Source organism: Symsagittifera roscoffensis, chromosome 6 (assembly GCF_963678635.1).
Source record: "Symsagittifera roscoffensis chromosome 6, txSymRosc1.1, whole genome shotgun sequence".
Classification (NCBI taxonomy): domain Eukaryota; kingdom Metazoa; phylum Xenacoelomorpha; order Acoela; family Convolutidae; genus Symsagittifera; species Symsagittifera roscoffensis.
The window spans coordinates 37698501-37726340 of NC_087067.1; the positions used below are offsets into that span (position 1 = coordinate 37698501).

General features: G+C 37.7%; 1 protein-coding gene across 2 annotated transcripts; it reads right to left on the reverse strand.

Annotated features, from left to right (window-relative positions):
- Positions 1 to 3010: 3010 nt before the first annotated feature.
- On the reverse strand, positions 3011 to 27067 carry LOC134847515 (ankyrin repeat domain-containing protein 13C-like). Of its 2 annotated transcripts, none has more exons than XM_063864564.1 (7): positions 26533 to 27067; positions 12967 to 13329; positions 11399 to 11945; positions 10807 to 11004; positions 9709 to 10044; positions 4767 to 4923; positions 3011 to 4382 (listed from the first exon to the last, which is right to left on the reverse strand). In XM_063864564.1, exons 1-7 carry the CDS (start codon positions 26630 to 26632, stop codon positions 3810 to 3812), a joined length of 2274 nt encoding a protein of 757 aa, XP_063720634.1. In that variant the 5' UTR covers positions 26633 to 27067; the 3' UTR covers positions 3011 to 3809. The 2 variants fall into 2 exon arrangements, with proteins under 2 accessions (XP_063720634.1, XP_063720635.1); XM_063864565.1 differs by lacking the exon at positions 26533 to 27067 and adding an exon at positions 13506 to 13582.
- Positions 27068 to 27840: the final 773 nt, after the last annotated feature.

Here is a 27840-nt window from a genome sequence, read left to right on the forward strand (position 1 = left end):
ACGTTTTTGATCTTCAAGTGTCGATTCAAAATTGATTTGTTGACGTAGTATGTTATAAAATGGTCGAAGGTATTGATGCGTTTTTTTGCATATTTGCTTGAAAAAAATAACATTCCCAGAAATTCTTGTCTTTTCTTTTTGGTAGATGGTGGTTGTATTAGAAATGCTAATATTTGTGATTTTAGGTGTAATTGTTTATCCTACGATGGTATGTCCTAAAAATTAAACGCTATTGAGGAAAAAATACGATTTATCTGGAGCTGCTTTCATACTTTCTTTTTGTAAAACTTGATAGTCTTGTTCTAACATTTCAGGTTTTGCCTGTACTTGTATAAAGACATCGTCTAAATATTTGATTAAATTTTTTCTTAAAATTAAAGGTCGAAAATTTTTCACTCATGAATGCTGCTGGTCCTACGGAAATACGAAAAAATAGTCTATTGGCATGACTTTCGACAATAAAAGGAGTATAATTTATGTCGGTTTTTTTGTCTATGCTGATCTTACTATCGGTATATTCGTTCTGATAGCGACCAAAATGAACTGGAGTTTCATATTCGTGTTCTTTTTTCAACATAATAATAATGTGTTTTGTTTTCACTTTCGAAGTCGGTTCTTTTAAAATGTATATGATTTCATTGCAATTCTGAAGTTTCCGTATTTTCTATTCCTGCTGGGCCTTGAGTTGTTTCAACTGTAGCTTTAACCTGATTAATTTGACGTTGACGTTTTGGCGCACTACTTCTATAATTTTGATTTTGTCTATTTGAATACTGAGTTGTTTCGGTGTGGTGAGTGAGAATAGTTTCTTGATCTATTTTGATAGCTGTTATTTCTATTTCTGTAATTATTTGAGTTTTCACGACATCTGTTATAACAATTCTTCTTATTCGAATTGTTTTTTTTTTCGAGATTATGCAAATAGATCTAGATTGTTCGAAAATAATCTATTATGAACCATATGAACAATAATTGTGAAATTTCTGTATCAGGAATTTTTTCGCAGATTGAATCTAAGAATCGTGAAAAGAGTTATTTCTGTTGTTAATGCTGAATGTCGGGATGTTTGTGGTGGAGATACATAGAATGCTTCATCGATGTCTAGTAATGAAATATAAGTGTAGATAGTTGATAAAACATCATTTGTGAATGATGAGTTTGATATTTGAAAACGTTGTTGTTGAATACTTTCGATAAATTCTATAACAACTTTAAAGAAAATAGGTTCTAAATCATCTTATTTTTCTCGATGTGGTGGTGTGTGATTGTTTAAATTTGACGGTAACTTTTAAATAGTGAATATGCCATATTGTGAGGTTATGTTATTATTCTTGGTGTTAAGTAGTTATCTAGTTGGTGCTGTTGGTGCTAGTTAGTGATCGTTCGGCCAGATAGATTGGTGCAACTTCTTAGTCTAATACCGATCCTAATCTTACTATTACATTTACTAATCAATTAGTTCAGTATATCTTGCGAGGTTAGAGGAGGAAGAGCAACTGCTTTCTAAGTTACTATTATTCTTCTTCTCTTATATTAGCCTTACAAAATATTGTAAGTTTTAGTCACAGATCATGATTGGTTAGTTTTAAGTATTTTAGTGATACCTATCAAGAATACAATTTGATATAAAAAATACTTGTTTTGAACTGGTTCCATTTGCTTCAAGGAAATGAACAATTTCTTTAAGTTAAACTTATGTCTAAACCTGCTTCGATTATTAACGAACTATTAAACAAGTGCGGTGAAAACTAATTTGACACTGATATTGATTTGTTGGCTCTGAAGTGGTACTGATGGCAGTGAAGGGTACCGCACTCATATTGTTGCCACCCTGTTCGAGGATCTTTTCTTGTATAAAACAAGCAACTTACGTTCTTTTAAACTATATCTAAAAAAAACAGCCAACAGAAATATTCCAGCGACCCCGCCCCCAGCGTTTTTTTCTGAAACACGATATACGACAGTCTACTATTTGAATTCAGATTTGCTGCTCAAACTGCAAAAAACGCTTGAACAAATTTCTGACAGAAATTGCCTTGAACAAGTTTTACACAGGCGAAGCTACAAAAAGCAATAAGATAAAGTAGTAATAAGCCTCGAAGTACCAAAAAATTTGGCTACGTCTGAGATTTGAACCTCGGACCTAGCGATTAAGAGTCTCACACCACTCAGCCACGGAAGCTTAATGGATAATAGCCAAACACAGGTCACAAATAAAGCAGAGAACAGATGCTATTCTAGTGTAAATATATATGGCAAATTTCCGATGGGAAGAACTGAAAAAGGTCCAAGCATACAGTTGAAAAGTTTCAATGAACTCAAATAGATCAAAAGAACATTGATTTATTCAAAAAAAAACAATTTTTGAAATTCGAAGAAAAAACATCACTTTGAAGGTACGCGAATTTCGAAAAGTTTTTATGATTGAAACCTTTTCGATAAAATTAACCCAATTTGAGACAACTGGATTAATAGATAATTTTTATTCTACCGGGAACTCTGAAAAAAACCTAATTTGAAATTAGATATGTTTGTTCCTTTTTTAAATGAATTAGAAAAAATTAACCCGCAAAAAAAATCAATTTAGAGCGTGAATGTTTTTTTTACAATTTTACCTTTCTGAACAAAAAATCAACACACATTATATAAGTTTCTTCAACACGTTCATTGAAATTGACTAATTAATAATTTTCATCATGCCCACTATCGCACACCAACAACCTAGATGTTTCATTAGTTTTGCTTTGCTCGGTAATTTTTGGACATTTAAAACTTTTCTTTGCAGGGAACGTCAAGAAAACGCTTTAAACGAAATTTCACTCAACCACTTGCTTGTATCGCGTTTCAAACTAGTATATCCAAGTATTTAAAAAAGGATAACTCGACAAGGAAATAGAACATTCCATTTTTGCAAATCTCTGAAAAAGCAACTACACTTCTTAACTTTTATTAATGAAATTCACATAAAAACCTCTAGATAACTTGACTGTTGTTAATTGAAGAAAACACGTGAACATAAAATGAATTCGAATGGACACTTGAGTGCAACTGTAACCAAAAAGAATATTCTTCGAGATAAAAAGATAAAAAAAAAGTATAAGTCGTATCTACGATGTTTATCAAAAATACAATTTCCAGTTTTTATTCTAAATTGATTAGATCTAACATTTTTTATACAAAATAGATAAAATAAAAGAGGCGCAAAGCACCTTTGAGCTAATTTCGAAACAAACTAATTTCGCGGTTTTTACGTAAATGAAACATTAATTCTCTTTCATGTTGCCATCGATACAAGGTTCATAGCAATTTATAGAGAACTAAGTAAGCTAAGTCTGCAAATATACAGTGTTTCTGCAAGATGGACATAAGAAAAGCGGTTACACAATTTTCCATATAAATATTCGATTTTGACCATTTTTCACAAATATTTAAATAAGTAAACAAAAATGCAATTCAAAAGATTGCATTGAATAGAATTATTTTGATTAGAGTATTTTAAAAAGATTTAAGATAGTCACAACTTGGGTTGGTCAAAAGCAAACTACGGTGATTGAACTTTTTACATATTGATAGTTTCAATTAATGCTGTGGCGAAGGATTACAAAGGTAGACATCAGGACAAGCTCTTTTCTTTCACTACAGGGACTGAACAGGAGTTAAGAAGTCTCAGAATATTAAGGTTACTAAAGATGTCAGTCAATAATTCTTGTAGATCTTAATAACCTCAAGTTGAACAGGTTTTACTGTTTATACAAAGCATTTTGTCATTTTAATGTTACCTACTAATGTAATCTTTCGCCGAAATTGTTTTAACCGACTTCCAAGTCGTCTACTTTTTCGAAGCCCTCTGGCACACAGTAGAAGAACTCTTCTTTGGCACTGGGTGGCAAATCCAGAGCAAAATCTTCCATCGTTATTTGGCCCTGCACTGTCGGAAACACCGGCATTTCAATGTATACCGGAAAACCAGGAGGTAAACCTCTCTGCAAAAAGTTCTTCAATTTATTGAACAGTCTAAAGTTTGAGAAAACTTCTAGAATTTCTGTCAGCTTTTCGATTGACAATGGAAACTGGTCGCTCATTGCCAAGCATCCTTTGAAACTTTTGGTCTGGTTTTTAATCTTCATCGGTCGTCCCACTTGAACTTGGTGTTCTAAATAGGCATCGAAGCTTCCGATTGGTTCGTCCGGAGGTCTCAAGTCTGGAATTCTGGACCTAGCGTGGGAGTCCCCAGCCATTCCAGGCACTACTCCTCCAGTGTAGAAATCGCTGAGGACGTTTTTGTTTTTGCTCACTTGCTCGCTGGACAGATGGTCTCTCCGCTTGAAGATCTTCAGATTCATGCCCGACCAGTGATAGAAAGTAGCCGAGTATTTCCCAACCTAAACAAAAACATTCTCATTTCAAAGCCCACGTAGAATTACAGATGGCAATAAAACGACTAGAGCTAGCAACGCACGCCTTGTTTCTATGCGCTAAAAACCATTTCAGTTACAGTTGCCGTCTCTTAGACTGTCTATGCATAGGTTCCCCTTTGGTACAATTCTACAAAATCCAGTTTTGATCGAACAATCCAAAAAATTTTAGGGCGCCAAAATACGCACTAACTTGAGGAGCGCCGAAAAAAATTCTTTTTTGTCCAGAATATCCAGTTTTTTTTCAAACATTTTTATGTGGCGGAAAATGAATATGGTGGATCAAAAAAGGTCGACATTTTTGAAAACCCGGATCCACCGCTGGACAAACAAGACACTGGACAACATTACCTTGTCGATTTTCCGGTGTCTACTAATTAATCTCTTCATGGGCGCATACTGCATACTCCTAGTGGACACTTTGGTCACTATGACGTCATTACTCAGCAGAGAATTCACCTCCCTCGACAACTCATTGGGCTTCAGAGGCTTGTCTATGGATGAGATACTGTAATGCAGCGATATGTCAGAATAGGTGAAATACAATGAAATTCTTACAAAAATGAGAACACAACTTTTGGTTTCAAATTTTTGTGGCAAAGAAAAATAATTTTGTTGTAAAGTTATCTGCTAGTTGAAACATCAACCAGCTATTCTTGTTCCGATCACCAACAATCAAAATTTGTGTTTTCAGGTGAGACGCAAAATCAGGTTTCAAGGAGATATTATTATTATAATGATTATAATTATTATGAAGTATTTACAAATTTAAAAGATTTGAGGGGATTGCTCCCTAAAAACATTGTAGAAGTCATCGGCACTGTGAGTAATCACAGGCAAAACGACAAGTGCAAGGACGGTAGGGGTCGTAGTTCGCGTAAAAATCAGTCCAGAAGAATTTCAGTAGTCGCTGCTTGAGGCACTCCAGTGAGTAAATATCAATATTATTAGAAATCTGGTTCACCATGCGCCCGGTTCGGAAGAAAAAGTTTTGCCTTTAGTTTTTTTCTTCACTCTTGGGAGATTCACAGAAACTGTCGAGTCCGAACGTGTACCAGAAGAACTCTTGAAGAGAAGGCAGTTATACCAGTTCAAGTCGTACAAATTTTTCATCACGAACCTTCGAGAAGGTTAAAATATCGTAAATCTAGCAGTTCAATGTCAGTGGCAATAGATTTTAAAAAGATTAAACTATCTGTGTAAGCACAATCGTACCTAAGAATCCAAGCTGTGGCACGGTTCTGAACCTGCTCAAGTTTTGTGAGGGCAGCCTTAGATGGTGACCAAACAGGAGAGCAGTAGTTTATAATAGATAGCACCATTAATTTGTACAAATCAGATTTTGTTCTCCATGTCGCAAGAGGCGATACAGTTCTCAAAAACGCATGCAGTACGCAGTGAACTTTTTTACAACGAGAAAAAATATTTGTGTTCCATTTTAGGTCATTTGTTATCGTGACTCCAATGTCTCTTTCTTCGGTTGACTGCGAAAGTGGATGGTTCCAAATGAAGATCTGTAAGTCCGACTTTGTGAAGGACATAAGATGACACTTGTCCAAGTTGAAGGGTGGGTTGTTCTTCTAGGACCAGTGGTACAACAATGCTATATCTTGATGGAAAACATCCGAAAAAGAGGCTCGTCCCTGTATCGATAGCAGTTTGGCGTCATAAGCAAAAGTGTAAGCTTCAGATGCTAAGCCTTCACAGAAATCGAAGCTGTAAATTAGGAACAGAAGTGGCCAACAAGATAGCCTCGTGGGACACCGCTGAGAATGCGCAATCTGGTTGACTGCACACTATTTACTTCCACGAACTGTGAGCGACCGTTGAGAGATGAAACAAGTTCTTTCAGCAAGAGACCGCGAGTACCATTCAGCTATTCAGAAGAGACCGCGAGCTATTCAGAAGAGTTTCATGACCAATTTTATCAAAAGCATTGCTGAAATCTAGGTAGACACTGTCTACCAAGTCCCTTGTATGGGTTGCTTTGTATAAGGAATCAATATACTGTAGAAGCTGTGTTACAGTTGATCGAACACATCTGAAACCATGCTGAATGTCGGGGATAAGAGAAGACACCCATTCGTAGAGGGCATTGAGCAAATATTTTTCCAAACATTTCGACGCCATATCGATTAGAGCCACCGGCCGGTAGTTTTCAACAATTGGGCAATCCCCCTTTTTAAAAGGGATCCCAGTTTGCTGCCTTACCATCTGCGCGGATATACACCAGTTTGCTTTACTTTAGTGAAGATTTTAGGTAAGCGTTTGGCCATGGTTGTCGCACGTTTGAAGAACGTTGGTGGCAAGTTGTCAGGCCCTACTGACTTGGATCGTCGAATTTCAGGACAATTTTCAACACACTTCTTTGCCGGTATCGAAGTCACTCATATTATTGAAAGGATCAAGTCCAAAAGGCTCTTCGAAGTGACTTGAAGGTGCGTATACGCTTTGAAAGTATTCATTGTTGGGTTTTGCAAAATCATTTGAAGCTTCAGCTGCATTCCATACGATTGTAGCTGGGATCGGGTTTGACTTTCGGAAGGAGCTGAAATGTTTAAATAGTTTTTTGTGCTTCTCCCAGACGATAGTTTCTGCTCATAATCAGCCTGTTCTAGTGCGAGTTTGTGGTCTATTTCGTTTTTCAGTGAAACGAATTTGAGCAAGTTTTCGTTTTTGGCTTTTCTTCTAGTCTCCAATCTTTTCAACTAGTTGATTTTGCCTGCACTCACCCATGGAGGGAGATTTGCGCGATGACGTGTTCGCACAGGAACTGTCTTTTCAAAGGTTTCTTCCAGCTATGAGTACGATTCATTGATGATAACATTCGGATTTGACCAGCGGGCTGCAAAAAATGAACTATTTGTTGATAGCTGATTTATTTCATCGTAGTCCGCACGACAAGAACTATAGAACTTCGATTTGCACGCTAAATCAACTGTTAGAGAGGTCTGAATAAACTCTAGATCCACGACCACTGCTTTTTGATCTGAGCAAGGCTTGCCTCCAATGGCATAGTTTGCGGATAGACTACCATTGATCCGATGACTTATTGCAGTGGGGAGGTCATTAGTAAAACAGAGATCGAAAGTGTTTGACCTGGTGGTCAGTACGTCCACAACATGAAAAAGTTTGTGCTCATCTAATATTTGAAGAGCAGATGTTTCATAACCGTTTGTGGAAGAGACCGTATCCCAGACGACAGTGAGATTTAAGTCACCGAGGAAGTTGACAGCGGAGACAGTTGATACCATAGAGAGAAAGCCTGCCCAACAAGCAAGTGACTATCTGTAGTTACTGTTTGCTGGTGGGTTATATCCAAAATTATCAAGAATTCAGCTTCACCTAAAGACATCAAACACGCAACGACTTCAGCTCCATTGACTGCCATTTGCACTGGACAATTCTTGATGTTTTCCGGAGTCTTATCAGAACACCTCCATGTGATGAGAGATACTCACTGGAGCTGGGGCGATCACATCGATGTATTATGAAATCAGTTAAAATTCGGAATTTGAAAAAGCCTCGGTTAGCCATGTTTCGGTAAGACATAAAGCATCGAGTTCTTCTTTAAGAATAGAACTGCCGAACGCAAACCGCCTGTTGCTGTTTAGGAGACTCCGAACATTGAAGAGGCATATGTGTAAGCAATGGCTGCTGGCATTGGCGGCTGGACGTAGTCATTCATCGTTAGGTGCTTTGACACTCATCTCTGCTACTTCTTCCCATTTGTTTCCAACCCGTTTGAATAGTTCCAAGTCTCTCAACCTGGCGTCTTCTTTAGTTGTACCGTCTTCTATCAGTTTCCGACGTGTTATAAGCAAGCTTTGTTCCGGTTTTGCGTCGCCCGGTGATAACATAGGAGAAATGAACACTCCGTTCTCGTGAAAAGTTTTTAAAGCACTTGCAAGTTTCAGTACAGAGTTGCTCGTAAACGTATCGTTGCAGATAACCAACAGACTTCTCGAACCGTTCAATCTGCCTGTAACGCTTCCAAGTCTCCTCAGTTGTTTAACGTTCCACGGCGCACCACGATGAGAAAATATCGCTGCCGATTTCTCGTGGTCATGTTTCATTTTTTCTGCAGCTGAACCAGTGCCTAACTCAGACATCTGATTGGTTAACTGAGCTCGAGGCTTCTTTCAGTTCTGCAGTGATAACTTCTGAATACCGGTCAAAACTGGTAACAAGCTCGTTGTTGTCATTGCTGATTTTATTTTCAACTTTCTTTTCCGTCAGATCGTTTGTTGAAGTCGAGATGACCAAGTCACGTTTTCCGATAGCACTACAGTTATTAAACATAATCAAGACATTGTTCGCCTCTTCATTCAGCTCAGATAGTCGTGATTCGGAAAACCCAGAGCAAGGTTTGGTACAATGCATTCTTTGTGTGCAGGTAAGACACACAAACACAGGCTCATCTTTGATTTCGAAGGCACAGGTAGTACACTTGAGGATAGAAGCATACATGATCGGGACTGAAAGGGTCTTGTGTGCAGTATATAGAAACTTCAGGGCAGTAGCAGTCGAAATGGTCAGGCTTACCGACGCACTAAAATTTTCTTAGGGGAGAGGGAAGAGGCACTTTATGCTCTTTAGAGTTTTCTTGATAGCACTGGTCGATTTGTAGTCTGATGCAAGGCTTCGTAGTGTAGTATTTCTGCTTTTTATACCAAGGACCAGGGTTCGGACCTCGCAGTCGGGTGTTTTTGCTTATCTGAGGATTGAATTTGTCGGACTTGATGTATCATTCACTGTAGTCACCCTCAGGAGTTGTAGTCCGTTGGTTGGCATGTTTCCTTTTGTGCGAGATGACCAGGTTCGAGGCTGCGTGACGCCAGTTTTTACAGTCGTCCCGCACCAGTCCGTCAGTCAGCATCCATTTCCAATAAGAAACTATTTAATAGGTTTATCACAACAAATGCAGAACGAGTTTGAGTTATATAGCATATTGAAGCCTTATGAGTCGTGAATCCTCGAGCTGCCATGAAAAAAATCTTAGTTTCGAAAATATTTAAAATTCTCAAATTTTTACAGAACTCCTCTAGCCTCCAGGAAACCTCCCTCCCTCTGAGCCTCCTGTAGTGGGGAACAAAAGAAATGAAGCACTAGGAAAAGTTCTAATGACGTCTCAATTTTAAGTCTATGCTATTCGTACAACAGCCAACTTTTGCTTGGTTTCACATTTGTACCGTATTTGAAGATTTTCACGTAAAATTGTTATGAATTGCTACAAAAAAAGTTTGAACGCTACAATTTCTCTTACAGTTTACCACCAATTCTGACATGTCACCTGTATTGTTTCTGAGAAGGCACTATGAACACGAAGTTTTCCCCACCATACTTAGTGGGGTTATAGAGCACCGATATTTTACCCCTCTTCCACGCATTCTGGGAAAAGTTCAGCAGAGTTGAGTCCAGTCTGATACAATTTCCTTTCTTGTATAGAACACACGTATCACTGGGCAGATATCGAGATAAGAGAGGAATCCATGACTTGAACAACCATTTGATGGTGATGCAGAAGTCGATAGTCTGCGAGAGAGATTTCTTGATAAGAGCCTCTCTCTCCTTCAGTCGTTTCTGTTGGTGATATTGCAACATCAGATAGACTAGTTTGATGTACTTCCTGGTCAAATATAGCATATTTTAAGATGTTTCAACCATTCATATCAAATTCAGGGCGCGAAGATGACTTGACTAAGTTTTCTTTCGCCAATGAAGAGGTTATTAGTTCGAGATTCATCACGACCCATTATACCGCAAGGATCAATTTTCCTATTCCAGAAAAAATCAAGAAACAGTCAACAGCGATTCACCGAAATATGCTAATTATTTTCGGCCTCCTATACATTCCTGGCTGATATCTTAGAAAGGGGCCTCTGATTCCTCAAATTAAAGCGATGATTCGAAAAAAAAACTAATTGGACGCTTGCATAGTACTAAGCACTACGTTATTTGAGGGGGTCAAAAATTTACCAGGAGGTTGGACATAAATTTTTAAAACATTAATTTAATCTTAAATTGATACTTATTCGATTTCGAGCTCTCAAAAATGGATACTTTTTGTGTTTAGAAAAATGTATCATTTTTGCGCACTCCAAATTGAAAAAAAAAATAACGCTGAAAAACTGTCGCTTGAATTAAAATTTTGACTAAAATTTTAAGCCAATTTTGATGTTAAACTTTGGGAATAAATTACATGGTATAAAGATTCCGGTGAGGTCCATTCAGACCCCTGCCCCCCCCCCCCCCCCAAGGAGAGGTCCATCTTCTCGCGAGTGATGTGGTCTATGAAGAAATCGATTAGTTTCGCGGAGGGCGGTCGACAATTAATTAGTGCAGAGTACAGAAACTCCTTTAAGATGAGTCAGATAAAATGAAGTCCCACCTGTTTCCGAGCACTACAGCTTCGTCCAGGACAGTCCATCCGAGTGCGTTGGGGTCTCTTGTGCGCGACTTGAAGAACTTAGTGTTGGCAAGAACGAGGAACAGGTCCAGATACTGTGTGCGACCCAGTCTGCAGGCCAGGTGCAGTGCATTGAGACCATTGGGGTCAAACAACTCCAGAGCCGAATTCAGTCTTTTCCTAGTCAGAAGGAGAAACCATATCACTCAAAATAAGAAAAAGACAGAGAAAGAGAGCTTAGGAAAATTAGCGATACAAAATTTCATAGATTGTTTAATCAAAATCAACCGAAAAGCTAGAAGATTGAGATACATTCTGAAAGAAAAATATTGTGCACTTGCAACTAAAACGAACGAAAACACAAAAGGAACACAAAATTCAACGGTGAAACTAACATTTTATCACCAAAAATTAGTAATTTTTCGATTATATGATACTTCTTCTTGCAGATTTGTTGAATCATATAAAAACTGTAAGCAAAGTTTTTGGTCAACTGTATGCAAGCATTTCAATCTGTTTAATCCGAAGAAGAGTCCAGCACAAGCACAAAGGTTAACAACAAAAAACCTCTCACTTATTTTTCCTCCAAAATTCGTCCAGATGTTCCAAGTTGTTCTCATATACATCTCTGTGCAACTCCAAGAAACAGGTACTATAACTATTCTCAGTACAACTCGTTGTTGGACGATCTGTACATGGTGTAACTTGCAAACGAGGAGTCTTAGAAATGTAAGAACATCCAAGAGGGTCCGTGTTGCTCTCAACGTCCCCTTCTTCGTTCAGCTCATTGCACTCTTTTGAAGTATCTGCCTCATTTTCATCATCTTCTCTGTTAATTTCTTCATGCGTGGTCGACATTTCCTCTTCTTGATTGATAGGATTCAGTTTAATTTCTTCGTTTTGAGTTTTTGTCTTGGGCACATGTTGTTTGGACAACTTGAAACCTGTGAATTTGCGGACTTTCTTTGAAAAACTTGTAGCTGACAATTTGGAGGATCTCATTGACATACTGTTGCATGACTCTGTTGAGTCAGTTGACACTGAAAGTTTTTGGCAAGCTTGTTTATGTGGAATTTTTGAGGAGCGTCCCTTACTTGACGAACCAGCAACACCGCTCAGATCTAAATTTAAATACAGAAGCAAATTACAAACAAAAACAAGGATGTTAATCGGACCGCAGTCTTTAAAAAAAATTCTTCAAAAAGTATCGTTTTTTCCCTACGTGCTGTGATAAAAAGATATGAACTTAGGAATAAAAATTAGGCATATTCGACAGTCATACTCAAATAGACCAATTAGAAAACAGCTTCTGTAGAAAAATGACCTGGAATACGAAAAAAAAAATCGTTTTCTAATTTTTTTGCTAATTTTTTTTGAATTTTTGAATATTTCATTCCCAAAATGGCGCTAAAAAATTTCAGAAACTAACTTTACTCCAGTAAGACTAGGTTTTCACGGCTTAAATTAAGCTTAAATAAGCTATTGTAAGCCTGCAAACCTTATTTTGACAAACCTTATTAGCTCCAAATTAGACCAAAAATCAAAGACTTCAAACCGTTTGAGTCGACAAATTTTTTAATATCGTTCAAATCTCTCCTATTAAGAAAATGATTGCTCGACTAGGAATTAATTTCAAAACACAAACGTAAAGGAACATAATTAGGAGAGAGAATCTGAGTCATAGTCAACATGACAGAAACGCCAATTCTATACTGTCATTTAATTATGAATTAATTAAATCAAAAAAAGTTCCATGCTTTGGAAAATGGAAATCAAGCCGACAAAAAAGCAGAGAAATGGCAGTCCCAAAATTCAATTTCCCGGGGAAAACATGCATACTTTAAAAACAAGGTCTCTTCGGGACTCGAATTCCAGACCTTTAGGTGCAAAGGTAGCTGAGTTACCTCTAGACCAAGTGAGAAGGAGCCTGTAAACTGTAAGGGTTCCATAATAAAGCAAGTTTAATTTTTAGTCACAATTGTAAGAAAAGCTGTTTACGGGGAAAAAGTCTAATTACAGATTACAAAACGCTTGCTCTCACAAGTGTTACGATAATAGGAAAAAACTTTGGAGGTCGAATATCTGCTACCGCAGAGAAGAAAAAACATAAGGCAAGAAAAATTCCACTGAAAAGCATCTCACCGCATGAGTTGTGTTTGATTGATAAGGCTTTTAGCGAGTCAAAATTGCGCGCTACGGCAAGATTACTGGCTGACGCGTATCGTTTCACGGCTTCCGTTTGAGTGTGGCAAAACTCTTCCCATGTTGACTCATTCCATCTTTCGGTCTGGTCCACGAGCGATAAAATAGATGTATGGTCTATATTTATAGATCCACAGCTCGGCGCAGAATCCAGAGACTCTATGACCAGAAACGAACTGGGATCGGGTTCTACTGATCTGTCGTAGCCATCGATGTTTAAGTGACTCCAACCGCAACTGGATTCGGAGTCATAGTCATTTTTTTCTTCTTCGCTTGGTTCACATTGGTTGTTCATATGTTTGTCTAAAACAGTAACACTAGTTTTCTAAATGATCAAAACAATAGCAAAAATCATAGGAGTAGCTATGATGAATATAAACAAACTAGGCATATCTAAATAAAAAGAAAGTATGAAAGTGATACAAAATAACGGAGCAAAGGGGAAATTTAGGGCTTCAGGAAATGTGAAATATACTTACTGGTACGAAAATTGTGAGATACATTCAAATTTCAGTCAGTGCACCAAAAGAACTGCAAAGACTACAATCAAATTCTCTAGGGATACATCAAAGAATGATATTCAAGGGGGAAAATTTTTGCAAACTGAGGAAACCCTTCACTCCAAAAGAATAATATCTAAAAGAATAGCAGCACAGTTTTCAGACAGTTTTCCGATGATTTATTTCTTTTTTAGACAAATCTTCAAAAAAACGGAGGGAAATTGAATATCCGCCTTTCATATAAGACAGATTATAAATAAGCGCCATAAAAATAGCGGCGAAGCGAAGCTTCGCAACACTTGTGATATATCACAAAGTATGGCAAGCTAGAAGAGATAAGGAGACGAAAGCAACTAAGCCGAAAAATGATTTGAAAATATTTCTTAACAAAAACGACTGATGTTCAATTTGATGATAACATATCTTAAAACTCATTCGCCACCGTTAAGTTAGCAATCAGGCAAACCTTATCTAGCAAAAACTATGCCGACAAAACTTGGGTAGGGCGTTAAGATAAATTGTCACAAAAATAGTTTCCACAAAGCTTTCAAACTCACTCGCGAAGCACGCCACGCAAAAATCTATTGACACCCTTCAAATGAAGCAATACGAGGCGAGTATTCCACAATACCATAAGCTGAAACTATTTACGCCGAATTAACCTTTTTAGAGAACATTTTTTAATATAAAATCGGAACAGCTAACTTTAGCAGGAACAAATCAAAATTACCCCCAATTAAAGTTTAAAAAAATTAATTGAACGTTAAATAAAAATCAGGCTGTGTAAACCTACGCCCATCAATTGAGCAGAAAACAAAATACTGAAAAAAAAATTAAAATATGAAAGAGCACTGCAATATCACACTGTAATACTAACTATTTTGAATTTTTTTAATGAAAATATCAGCACGTTTATAAGAACGTTCACTGTTATCAATGAATCAGTAGTGGTGCTGAACAAGTTGCCAACCTGGGGGGAAAATGGCAAGGGTTAACAACATTGAACAATCTAAGATGCAATTCCAACATATCAGTAGAAAAAACAAGACTGCTCGTATATCAGGGCAAAGCCCTGAATCTTCCGACTCCCCTTAAGGCCAATTGAACGTTTGTTTTTGGAATAAATGACGAAAGAATTGGAAAAAAAAGTTTTTTTCTTTTTTTATCCTCACACACGCTATGTAAAATTCTAAGGGTGTTTAGCGTCTGGTATTGTGATAATATGATTAAAATGCTGGCCTCAATTCAATTTAGTTTTGAACGCAATAATTCGGCTCTTCCGCGTAAAATACGTACGCAATATAACGCACTTTAATTATCCCACATTCGCCAAACTAGCAAATTTCAAATGCCTGTACCTTTACAAAAAATGATCACCGATGAAAAATCATTTTAAATTTGAGCTTAGGTTAACAATAGCTCTCAGATGGTATAAAAAAATTCTTCAAAAAATGCTCAGTTAACAAGTCAAAAAATTAGTGAATAAAAAACACACCAAGCATAAATATTCCTCACTTTTTTCGGAAGTCGGAACAACAACGCAAACGACCCAATAAATTATCTAGCTCCATTTGGACTCGATATCCTGGCCTTTTGCAAGACTTCGAACACGGATAATTAAATACTCGGAAAAAAATCGAAAAAAATATTCCAATCACGAACTATGGACACATAAACCGCCCTTAGAATACTTGATATTGTACCTTTGATAAAACTTGGCAAATAGTTGAAATTTTAGCAACAGCACCAAATGAGCAATTTCAAAGAAAAAAGTAGTCTTCGTCAATTTATATGCATAACTAAGCAATGCAAAAGATTGATAAGATGCCTACGCACACAATAAAAACGAATAAAGAACGAAGGAACCAAAAACCATTGACTTGCTTTGCCAAAAAGTCCAAAAGAGATTTGAACAGCAGGCCTATATTAACCTTAGCAAGAACATTCCTCTACAAAAGCTGAGTAAATTTATCGGCTGAAATAACCTTCAAGTACGTGCATAAGAGAGGAATGATTCAACTCGAAGCCGAAAAAAACTTAAAAACTCTAACAATGTTTGCCAAAAACTTCATGAAAAACATTGATAAACATATGATGATATCGCATGTCAAAAATACATCTTCAGTTTTAATAAGCTTGTACTAATTCTCTGAATTTTCATTTGCATAGAATTGGATAATAGTAGCGAGGGCAAAGAAAACAGCAGCTCAAAAAAATTGGCACAGCAGAAACTTTCACTGGTTAAGCTATAAATTTTAGAAAAATTTCGCAATTGATCATCCAAAAAAACTAAATAACAAAAAACACAATTCAGACAAAAACAGAAAAATACAAACATTCAGATATTCTAAGACTCAGAACTAGCAAATAAATCACAAGGAAAAGTTTTGAATGAAACGTATAGCTCAACTAAGTTATTTGGAAAGTAAGCCAACATTATATCAGCTCAGAAAAATCGGCCGAAACAAACGAAGGATCTTTTTGCGAAGGATGTACCGTTTTTTAACTTTCCGAGACACTAGCTTAAAAATCGCAAAAAAAAAATAAAATCAGTTTTTTTCCAAAAAAAATTTTCGAGGTTTTTTAAAACAATCAATAAGAAGAAGTCTGGGAGGTTTAATTTAAATTCTCACAGAAGAAATTTAAGTGTATTCGTCAAAACTCATACATGCAAGCATATCTGCACCATGTACGTAGCAAGCGAAAATGCACAATAACATTGATAAATAAAACTGAGCGGAGAACTCGTTTCCAAACACTTAATTTTCATCAAGCTTTCTATTTTTCTGAAAACTGCAAGCGTGTAACACATGTAACAATTTGGGTCGTTTTTTTCGGCTTGGGGTGATGAACGAAAAACTCGAGCGCAGGCATAATCGACAGCCATAGTAAAAATAAGCAAATTGGAAAACAATTTTTTAGAAAAAGCAAGAAAAAGTTTTACATCAACAATTTTTTCACATTTTTTCTAATCCAAAAAGGCGCACAAAAATTAAATTATGCTATTGTAAGCTTTTAAGCCATATAGATAAACTCGCTTTATTCGCTCGAATTAAGACGAAAAAACCAAAAATTTTAAACCTGTTTTTCTCGACACTGGGATTTTTTTTTTGATGTTCGAATTATGACTGAAAGGGCTTTAATATGGTATATCACTCAATTCTCTTCGATGATTAATTGTGGCAGCTGATTTTGTGGTTGCGGGGAAAACAAAAATCAAAGAAAAAATTAACAAACACAACACCAAGTTCCTCCATGAAGTAATCAGGTCGAAAACATCATAGTAACCGAGGTTACAGTCAGGAGTCCCATCATCACATTATCCAGTCAAAAACCTGAGAATTTTCTAGATATGGAAGAGTAAAGTATAATGTGGATACAAGAGATTCAGATGGTTGGGAATCAAGCCACCCAGATTGATAAAACTAACACTTGCACAGAATAAACCGGAGTTGAAAGTGACTAAAAAAAGACTGGCCTGATATGAGGCTGCGCTTTTTTCCCTAGGCTCTATAAATAAAAATTTCTTCGAGAATATTGTTATCAATAATAGTGCCGAGTACACAGGCAGCGTTCGCAACCTGTATTGCGAGGGAGATTCTCTGCTTAAGAAAACTACCTTCCCTGGGTTCCTCGGTGCTCAAGTTCTGTACCGAGGTGAGTTTTCAAAATGATAAGTTTCTTCATTTGGCAAAACTTTTTATTGGTAGAAAATGAGTTAAAATGAGAAAAACAAATTGAACAAGGGCAAACAAAATTCCGTATTAAGTGATTGCGCCATTGAACAGGCAGCAAAAGAGCTGCCGGTTATTCACCCATTTTTAATGGCTGAACTTCCATTAAAAAATGCGGAAACAAGCATTTAGATTGAAAGCGTTTGCCCGAAAAAATCTAGTTCACGGTAACAACAGATTTGCTCTCCAATATGAAACAAAGCCAATACAGCACAGACTGTATCAAACCTTCCGATAACTTATCGCAATTTATCAATATATTAGATCAAAAAATTCTTGGACATCAGTTTGAAATTAGCTGAAAAGTCTAGCTTGCGCGTAATTTTGTCCTCTGGTGTCACGTTTGATACTACGCAAAGCAAATGGTGCATAACGAAGCAGTGTAGGCAGCAAATCAGCTGTCGCACCAATATTTGGCTATTTACGGGTTGGAAAATTTGTTATGTCTTAATTATGTCTTAATTAGTTATGTCTTATTACGATTTATAGATGTCATTCTATAACTAATTTAAGTATCTATCTATCTACCTATCTAAAATTCCATTCAAGAAAGCGAAAACGAGAATTGGCGGGCGCTTTCATATCAATTCAAACCGGTATCCCCATTAACTTGAAAAATCATCTCTGAAATACTTACGGAAGTACAAAACATTCCAACCACTTTAGAAAAGAACAAAGAGAACAAAAGGATCAAATCCTAGGTTTAGTAAGAATTTCTTAAAATTCATAACTCATTAAGCGTTTTCGCACATTTCTGCATCATCAGATTTTAAAAAAAACTGAAATGCTTACAAAATGATCATCGGTCATTAAAATATCCTGAGAATTTTAAATATATAAAATAATAAGAAATCAACCAATCAAACGTGATAATGACAGCCAAAACATAAGTATTTTGAGCTTTCAATTCCATGGTTTCTCATATTTAGTCTCCCAACTTTATCTTACAGTCAAATGTTAAAGAGTGTTCACATTTACATTTAAGATATCAAGAAGTCACAAATCGACATTATTAATACGATTGTCATTGATCATTAACATACTCGGGGGAGCCCTTAGTTTTTTCCCTAGGTGTTACCAAAGCTAATTTAACGGCGGCTCGAGTTATTTTCCCTTGCGCTGTTTTTATCACGAACGAACGCGCTCTGCCGTCAGGCCCGGTGAAAATCTCGATGATTTGTCCAAGTGGCCAGATGCCGCAGTGGTCCTCCAGTATTCATACGAGGTCTCCAGTTCTGATGATATCCTCTGGCTGTGACCATTTCGTGTGTCGGGCCATACTCTTACAGCAGTCGGCCCCAAAAGCAATCCATCTTCTCCTTTACCAATCTCCAAGACTTCGCAGAGAGGTAACTGGTTGGCTGGTAACTGAAGGCCGCTAAGGGTGTGTACACAAATGCTCTACCAAGAAGAAAATGGTTCGGATTCAACGGAAGGTCGTCCGCGATATCACTGTTCACATGAATGAGAGCTCCTCCATTCAAAAGTCCTTCAGTTTCAGCGATGAATGCGTTAAAGAGATCTCGAGAGGGGCGAGCAGATCGAAGATTCAGAAGAAAAACTTTTTTTTATAATCTGAGCGAGTCTCTCCCACACAAGAACAAAGTGAGAAGCAGAAGGGGGAGGGTTCAATTTCCAGCTGATTTTTTGATCATGTAAGTAGCTTGCTATCTCTGTACCGGATGACAGTGGCTCTGAACGCTACTGCTTTTTCGCTCCAATGAAGTATGTCGCGCTGTCCGAGAGTAGTCGTTATGGTGAGCCTCAGCGTGCTATGAACCTGCAAAGAGATGTCACGCAACTGACCGTTGTAAGGCTTTCTGTCGTTTCTAAATGCATAGCACGAGTAGTGAAGCACGTGAACAAGCAGATATTTTGCTTCGTCGTTGATGAAATTTCGGCAATATGAAAAGTTCCAATGAAATCTAAACCGACAGTTTTGAATGGGTTAGCGTTTTTTTTGGATCCTAAAAGCGAGTGGCGGGAAGATCCGACATAAAGACGCTGAGCCCTTTTCTTGGAAACGCCGACAGAAGAAACAGCTATGGCGAATTTGTTTCAAAGCTTGGCGCAAACCAATGAAAAGAAATTTTAGTTTAGTTAAAGGTATTTGCGGACATATGCTGTGCCTAAATGCAAGCATCGGCAATGGGCGTGTTCGATCAAAAGTCGCGATGCTGGTTCTTTAGTATTAAGAATAATGGGGTATTTGGCGGTTTCGGGAAGTGGTGAATGTCGAAGACGTCCCCTAGCTTTCAGAGTATTATCAATCACGAAATGGGAAAATGCTAACAGAACGTCTTTTTTGTCCAATTGTTTCTTTTTTCCCTTGTTGTAATCGTTTGATAGTTTCTGGGAAAAATTTCTTTTGAGAAATTTCAAAAATAAGGGATTCTACTAAATACCGGTAATATGGGTGCGGCAATTTTTTACCTTTGTTCCTTAGCGAGCTAATAAACATTAGAAGCATCGTAGGTACTACGAGTAATTTGAGCCAATCAGAGAAACATGAAAAATTGATTAGTGGCTCGACCTCTCCTTGTCTTGCGCTGAAGATTGTGAAGGCTTGAACCACTCAGGTTTCGGTGTCAGCAGGAAGTCAGGAGGCTGGAACCAGAGTTTATCCACATCGGAAAGGGGTTTTCTTCTTGTGGTATGATCAGCTGCATTGCGATTCCCTGAAATATGAGTCTCTTGTGGCTCTTTGGAAGTGTAAAGTATTTCAGTGACCCTACTGCTACGAAAATCTTTGCGCCTAGGCATATTCTTAAACCAAGCCAGAACCGTAGTACTATCTGTCCAGTAGAAAACAAAAATTGGCTCAAACCGCAATTCGTCTAAAACGAATATACAGAGTCGCGATCCAGTCACAGCGGCGTGTAGCTCGAGCTTAGAAATGCTCTCCTGCTTCAGTGGAGCTACCTTGGTTTTTCCAATAAAAAAGTTGACGTTGACTTTAGAAGCTGTAGTAGTTCGAACGTAAGCACAAGCTGCCATGGCGTTTTGCGATGCGTCGGCAAAAACATGCAGCTGTGCGTTTGTGTTGTGAGACTAAATTCCTACATGGCGTGGAGGTTTCACAGATAATCCTTGTCGACGTGCACTAGCCATATTTCAACGGTACTCATGTGTTCAAGTGGTATTTGTTCATCCCATGAAATTCCACATCTCCACAGACCTTGTAGCATGATTTTCATGGTGATTACAAACGTTGCAAGAAATCCCAAAGGAACGAACCTTGTCGCTTTTTAAGAAAGCTTTCGACGGAGGGTCATATTTTTGCCTTGAAAATGCTGTTTGATATGTGTTTTCACAAACATAATGTAATCGTTTGTGTCCCAATGCACTCCGAGTTTTCTTTGTGTGGAAATAATTCCAACAACGTCCGTTTCAGGCAACCTGACCAAAGCTTCGGGTTTATTTGAAACAAACTTTGTTAAATTGAAACCACCCTTAATCAGGACCGTCTTTATTTTCCAATAGGACGCTTGAGCAATCTCAATGAAATCAAAAGAATGGACAAAGTCATCCAAATAAATTTCCGGTTAATGAGTTCAGCTGTTTTGCGATCTCTAGCTGCGAAATCTTTTGCAGTCTGATTCAATGCAATTGAAGGTGAACAGTTCGCACCAAATATCAATCTGGTATACTGCTATTGCTTAATGCCCTTTGCAGTGTTCCACAGGAATCGTAAAGCATTTTGAACCGACGCTTTAATACCAATGTGCATGAACATACCCTCGATATCAAAAGATACCGCAACTGGCTGCCAAATCCCGAAAACGAAAAAGCAATCCAATTATTTTGTTGAGAAGATCAGGCCCAGCTTTTAAATATACCTTGAAACATTGAAGCAGCATTTGCGACTCGTCTAATTTTCCAGGTTTATTTGGTTTTATAACCGGGTGGTGAGGTAAACATCAGATGTAAAATGGCTGAGGATTAATGAAAACAACTGGTTTTACATTACCTTTCTCAATGTCCGTAGCAAGAGATTTATTATATGAATCCAAAAGGTATCGGTTCTTAGTTAAGCGTTTTTGAAGTGAGCCTAATTGAACTTTTGAGATTGCGAAGTTATTTGGTAGCTTCACATTCAGCTTCCACAATAAGTTCATGTTATACTTTGTTCCATCGTGGTAAATACTGTCTTCCATGACTTCAAGTAATTTTTCGATCTTTCTTGAATTTAGAGCAGGAGGAAAAGCAACAGATTTTGCAGTCTTCAACTTTCCAGAATTTTTCGACAAGTTTGCTTAGTGGTGGCTGCTCTCTGTTGCGAGCATCAATGTTATTTGTTTGCTGTTCTCGTGGTTCTTTGTCCAGGTACTTGGAGCTCAGAGGACCAGTGATGGTCCATCCAGGCAAGTTTCTGATTGCATATGGGCTTCCAACAGGACCCCTCTTGATGTCTCTTTCAGCAACGAACCAGAAAGCATCGACACATGGGAGAACACGGACATGATTATCATCAAGTTCAGGGTAATTGATGTGGCTGAGATGGTTGAGTTTGGAACGAATGTTGTTCAATTGTTTGACGTTGAGGACATAGAATTGAGTTTTATCAACCGAATAAACGTTCGATAATGTAAAAAGAACTGACGTAGAGTTGAATTCTCCAACATTCAGTGTAATTAAGGTGGAATAAATTTTATCCGTTGTGAAAGCTCCATGAACTTTTATGTCGACTGATTGCTTTGGAACGCTGTTCAGTTCTTCCGCTGTAATTTTGCATATTTGAGAGCAACTGCTGCAGTTATTCAACACTGAATAACACTGAATTGAGGTTTTGCCATTAATCAGGGTTACCGGCATATACTGTAACTGATTTCTAATGACCGAAAGTGAATCTGGATTTACTCTATCAACGGCATCTGGCGAATTGAGGGCTCGTTGTTCAACATCGACGTTGTTAGACTTTTGAAATTCCAGATTTTTCTCTGTGCAAACTTGAATGATGCTTCTGGCCGCAGTTATTTGCATACTACGTTTTCTGACCTGCAATCGTTCAACTTGTGTTTATAAGGACAATTGAAACATAGTGAGTGTTTCTTAACGATCTCGAAACGTGTACAAAATACTATTGCCTTGATTTTCGCTCGTTTCGGTGTTAGATAGTTCGAAACATCTTCAAAGCTGTCGGGTCGAAATTGTTTTGCTCTACTAGATTTGCTGATTTTGTCGCGCTACACCACAACGCTTTTTTGACTGCAGGGGAAACTTGTCTAGCAAAAATTGCGTTTTCTTCTCCCTATTGGTTGTGTTAGGATTGAGAGAGAGTCCGGGAATAGTTGTCACGGTGGTTGATAATATCTTTCTTCCTTCGGTTTTCAGATCGATCAAAATGTCGTGCATAGAACCTTCAGCTACGTTTTTCGAGCAAGTTGTTTTCAGCCGATTTTAGAAACATTCTGTTTAACAGGCATCAGTGTATGGGCCACATTCAAATCAAACAGTTCTGCAAATGGCAACAATTTGATTTTCTCCGCGGTTCAAATGTTCAAGTCCACCTTACGACACGAACACTACTTCATGGGCAATTTCCAAATCACACCAAGATTAGGGTTCATATGTTCGCACTCTATCGCAGCCTCAGTGTAAGAAGGCTTTGCGATCTTATTCCTCTCTAAATTCCAGCACAATCCTTGCTTCTAGCACAATCCAAAACTTCTAGAGCCAGGGTTTTAAAAGTTACATCTTTTCAAATACGAATTTGCTCTTCCCACCTCGGTGCAAATTTTGAGTTATATGCAGTTTCTATGACTGCAAACATACACTATCCTGTTCGCCATTTTTTGATGGTATCGGATAGTCTTTCATCTTTGTAAATCAAGACCTGGGGTCGAAGTCAGGGACTTATGTTGCGACCATTGCGACTCAAAATGTGTATTCTGCAATCATTGCGACCCAAAGCGGGCATGTTGCGACCATTGCGACTCAAAATGTGTATGTTGCGACTTTGCGCAACCAAAGAATGTTTAAGCGGCTTTGCGCGACCCAAATAAGATATGTTGCGACTTTGCGCGACCCAAAAAAGACATGTTGCGACTATTGCGACCCAAAATGGGTATGTTGCGACTTTGCGCGGTCGAAGAAATTTTATGCGACTTTGCGCGACCCAGACAAGATATGTTGCGACTTTGCGCGAACCAAAAAAGGTATGTTGCGACCACTGCGACTCAAAATGCGACTCAAAATAGTGTATATTTGCGCGACCCAAGTTAGCTATGTTGCAACTTTGCGCGACCCATGTAGCGACTGAAGTCTCTTGTGGGATGATGGAATTTCGGTCGCACAAAGTCCATTTCGGCGACCCATTGCGTTCGCAACCTGAGTCGCGGACCTCGGTCCGGGACTGAACATCAAGGTTTGTCAACAAACGCCTTATCTCACCGCTATTCCGGTGACACTCAAAAGGTTCTTAAGATTTATCTTCCGATGTTCTGGTACACGACCTGCACGATGCTCGAAACTTCATCTTTCAGAGTTTAACTCTTCGTCATTACTTGGTTGCAATGCAGGACCAGTATCAGCACTAAAGTGCTCCAACATCCGGAAGAATTTTTGTTAAAGATAAGACTTTTAGCGTGATTACTCCAGAACAACCTAGCTGAAGTTCTCTTGACAGCTGCGCTGGCCACTGATACAATTTTTGCCCACCCCAGATCCGTCAGTCATTTATAGCCAAAATTTTGGCCAATTTCGCGCGACCAAATTTTTCAAAAATTTATACCACATACGCAGTGTCCAGGAACTTCTTCTTTTTGGATTCTTGACTTTGAGGTGGGAAGTGGGAGACACTCATGCCGTGCCTGCTGTTGCCCAAATTTTTGGAGACTCCCTAGCTGGGCTTAGGATTGTATGCTTTGAAAGACTGGCTATCTCCGGAGACATTGCCCTCGAAAAATGGGATTCATGCGCTGTAAACCAATCCACGAAGTGATAACCACTTAAGTGTTAAAAACCCAGTCATTCCGTATATATATTAAAAAAAAAACATATTTATTGGAACGAAACACTCGGTGGAAATACTCCGCGGGCTGAACAAAAAAAACGCCGAGCATAGATATTCCGCACTTTCTTCGAAAGTCGGAACAATATCCAATTTAGTTACTATTTACGTAAAAATTTATTTAGTTTGATGAGTTTTTTCAGTCGGATTCTTAGTTTGAAACAAAGACAGGGCTGTCTGGTTGCTGATAAACGTTCCTTTCTTGATTGCTAAATGCTTTATTTCAATTGCTAAATGCTTTAAAAAAGTATCTATAAAAATTGAAATAATGAAATGGGCTGAAAAATTATTATGTTCTTTCAAGTTTCAGTCGATTAAATTATTTTGTTACACCAGGTTTGTCTGCCAATTGACAAGGATAAATTTTTGCTGCAAGCTGTGCAACCATTTACGGAGCTCCTAGGCATCCGAGGTCCTAGGCAGTAACTGTTATAAAGAAAAGAGAGAAAAACCCAAAGAAAAATACAAGAGGTCAAGCATTTTTTTTCAGTTCGGGTTTTGAATATCAAATAATTGAATCCAGCTTTTCGACTGATTGCTGTGGGAGACCAGATATTATCATACTTTCGGGACCTAAATCGACTTACGAGTTTTCCACTATAATCTTGTTCTTGTCCTTCCTTCTTCACGTTAATGAATTATGAGAATTTGAGAACAAAAAATGATAATTTTATCACGTTTGACAAACAGTAAATTCAAGCAAACTGATGAAGTCTTTAGCCAAAAAACAGCCCTCAAGTTTTCACCATACGGGATAGAACAGTCTGATCAATCTTTTTGTCGCTGCAATATTTTAAATTATTTTTTCGTAATTCATATCACAGCTCAAATGTGTAGTATATTACCACATTATTTTCCTGTTTCATGTTTTTGGTATCGCCATAGAACCATCCGAGGGCATCGACTTTTGTAAAATTTTGGACCCTCCCGAGTCGAGGTCGGCGACTTAAGAAAAGACCAGCGCGACCCAAAATTGGCAATTCCAGACCGGCGCAACTTTATATTGGCAATTCCAGACAGACGCCACTGAAAAAAAAGCAGTGACAGGGGCGACCAAAGAACCGTTGAGACCGGCGCGACATGAGAAAATGGCGCGACCGACGGCACCTAAAATTGCCAATTCCGGACCGGCGCGACTGAGAACAAACCGTCGAGACCAGCGCGACTGAGCAAAACCAAATGTTTTTTCTTAGTCGCGCCATCAGTCTTTTCGGATCAATTGAGCAATGTCCACTACACTCTCGCTTGGGGGGAGATAACTCAATAGAAACTTGAGACATGTTTATAACCACTTGAAAATGGTTTGAATGATATCAAATTATGAACCAGATTCTCCAACGAATGTGGAACTCAAATTTTCACAAAATCAACGCTCAAAAATTACATTCAGAGTGAAAAAAGAATCAATAAAACTTAGGCACATACAGCGATTTTTTTCTGTCCTAAATGAAACAAAAAGCTATTGTGTAAATTACTATGGTGCCGCGGAGAACAGTTTTTGGTAATCAGATACAAATTAAAACACCAACCCTGGTAACTCGCTGTCCTCGATGAGAGGCAATGGTCGCCCAAACAAAAATTTACAAAAAAAATCTGGTAAATTTCAATTTTTTTCTCAAAATTTCTCTCGTTACTCATTTAAAATGATTTTCAGTCGATCAGTTGATTGTGTGTTATGAACACAACAACCAGCTGCTTCATGTCTTTTTCAGGAGTCTTATCGTTTTGCTTGGGGGGAGATGATAGCTCAATTGATCATTGCGGGGGGGGGGGGATTGCTCAATTCATCTGTCTTTTCTTAAGTCATGCCGTTAAAGTTTTTCGTAAGTCAGCCGCCGTTTGAAAAAGACTTCAGCGGCTTGACTTACAAAAAGACTGACGGCGCGGCTTAAGAAAAGACTGATGATGCGACTTAGGAAAAGACGGACGGCGCGATTTTAACCCGCTGTGCTACTGCGAAAATCTGTCTAAAAACGGTATGCGGCGCATTTTAAAACGTTTTTTATTAAGTTGCGAACCTCAAACCGGGCTGTTTCCAATTCCATCAGCTGGAAGAGAAACTTAAAGTTCAAACAAGACTGCTCGTATCAGGGCGAAGCCCTGAATGTTCCGACTGCTTTTGAAAGTTTATGGAGCAGCAGTAATAACATAAAAACATTATATGAAATAAAATAAAATGAAAATTTTTTTTTCTAAAATTTGAAATTTTTTAAATAAAAATCATCGTATCGAAAGTCGGAACAAAAAGTTTAGTACTTACGTAATTTCATGAAAGGTAGAAATCGAAATATGTAATGCACCCAATATTCAATAAAAGCAGATGCCACTTCAATCCAATGACTAGGACGTATCAGCAACATGGTGGCGAACCTCTTCTTTCACAATAAAACCAATAATGGTCCAAACGAACCCTTGATTAAGATCTGCTGCATTAATTGACAAGCATAAAGTCTTCGGTGGGTTTTTCCATTTTCAAAATTAGATGGACTTCCACAATGTCAAAAGGAAATAAAACATTTTCCTGAGACGAAAAGGAAATGGAAAATTAGAGCAAAAAAGCGTGCTTTTGCTCAATTTTTATCAGCGCAAATACGCGCTATGGTGCCTTAAGGCGACAAATTATTGATAAATGAAGTTTTGCACCTAATAGAGTTTTCACTGATAATTATGTAATGGTGCATTCAAAAAAGAAGCTAAAATAATCCTCAGTTCTTTGTTATTTTTCCAGATTGCTTGCGGTAATTCAACATAATTAATGGCCGTTTTTTCCAAATCTTGGGGGAAATAATTAGTCAAATTTGAATATAAATAGTTTTTCTTCAAATGTTTTCATAGTTCAGCAAACTCATTGTACTGCAAATATTAATTTGAGGAAAAAAAACAAATATAATGAATTTTAATGGACCGGCTTTGCTGCCAAATATGGAATATAAACTCCATACACCATCAATTATCTTTTGACAAGATGGAGACATAATGCTTCCTTAATGGAAATTATTATCTTTCCGTCAATCAGACTCTTATCAAAATCTTTAATTGCCTTCCCAATACCGATCCCAACCGAGGATTTAGTTTTTTTGGCACCTTAGCTTTGAGGAAATGAAAAAATGTAATCTAGGAGTAAGAACAAAAAATGCACGCTGAGAAAACTTATACCGGAAATTAGAATTTTATCCAATTTGGGTTTTCAAAGTGAAATTCGTTGCCAGGATAATCAGTTGTTCATAAAATGACGAGACAGTTAAACAGATTTTGATTAATAATGTCTTCAAAGTGCTACCTTTGAAGACATTATTGAAGCAGCACAAAATTTTCTGTTGAAATATGGTGAAAATAGAAGTATAGCAAAAGTTCTTATTTTTTGGTCAGCCATTTTGAATTTTAGAGCTGTTAAAAACCTAAAATTGACATACCTTTTTAGCGTTTTCAAGCGTTTTAATCAATTGGTGCCAAAAGTACCCTTAATAATGCTTTGTAATGGTAGGCCAAAAACAAAGGATTTAGAATAGTTTGCTATATCTTTCGAACTACAATTTTAAAAATATTTTTTATATATTTAGTCCCATGC

What these genes read in the sequence shown, in the direction of transcription:
- LOC134847515 (XM_063864564.1), bottom strand. Translation starts at nt 26,632, where the DNA reads ATGTTGCTGATACGTCCTAGTCATTGGATTGAAGTGGCATCTGCTTTT. An exon ending in CCTTCTCAGAAACAATACAG is followed by an intron (nt 4,924 to 9,708) that starts GTGACATGTCAG and finishes GCTGCATTACAG; the next exon opens with TATCTCATCCATAGACAAGC. An exon ending in GACACCGGAAAATCGACAAG is followed by an intron (nt 4,383 to 4,766) that starts GTAATGTTGTCC and finishes GTTTTTGTTTAG; the next exon opens with GTTGGGAAATACTCGGCTAC.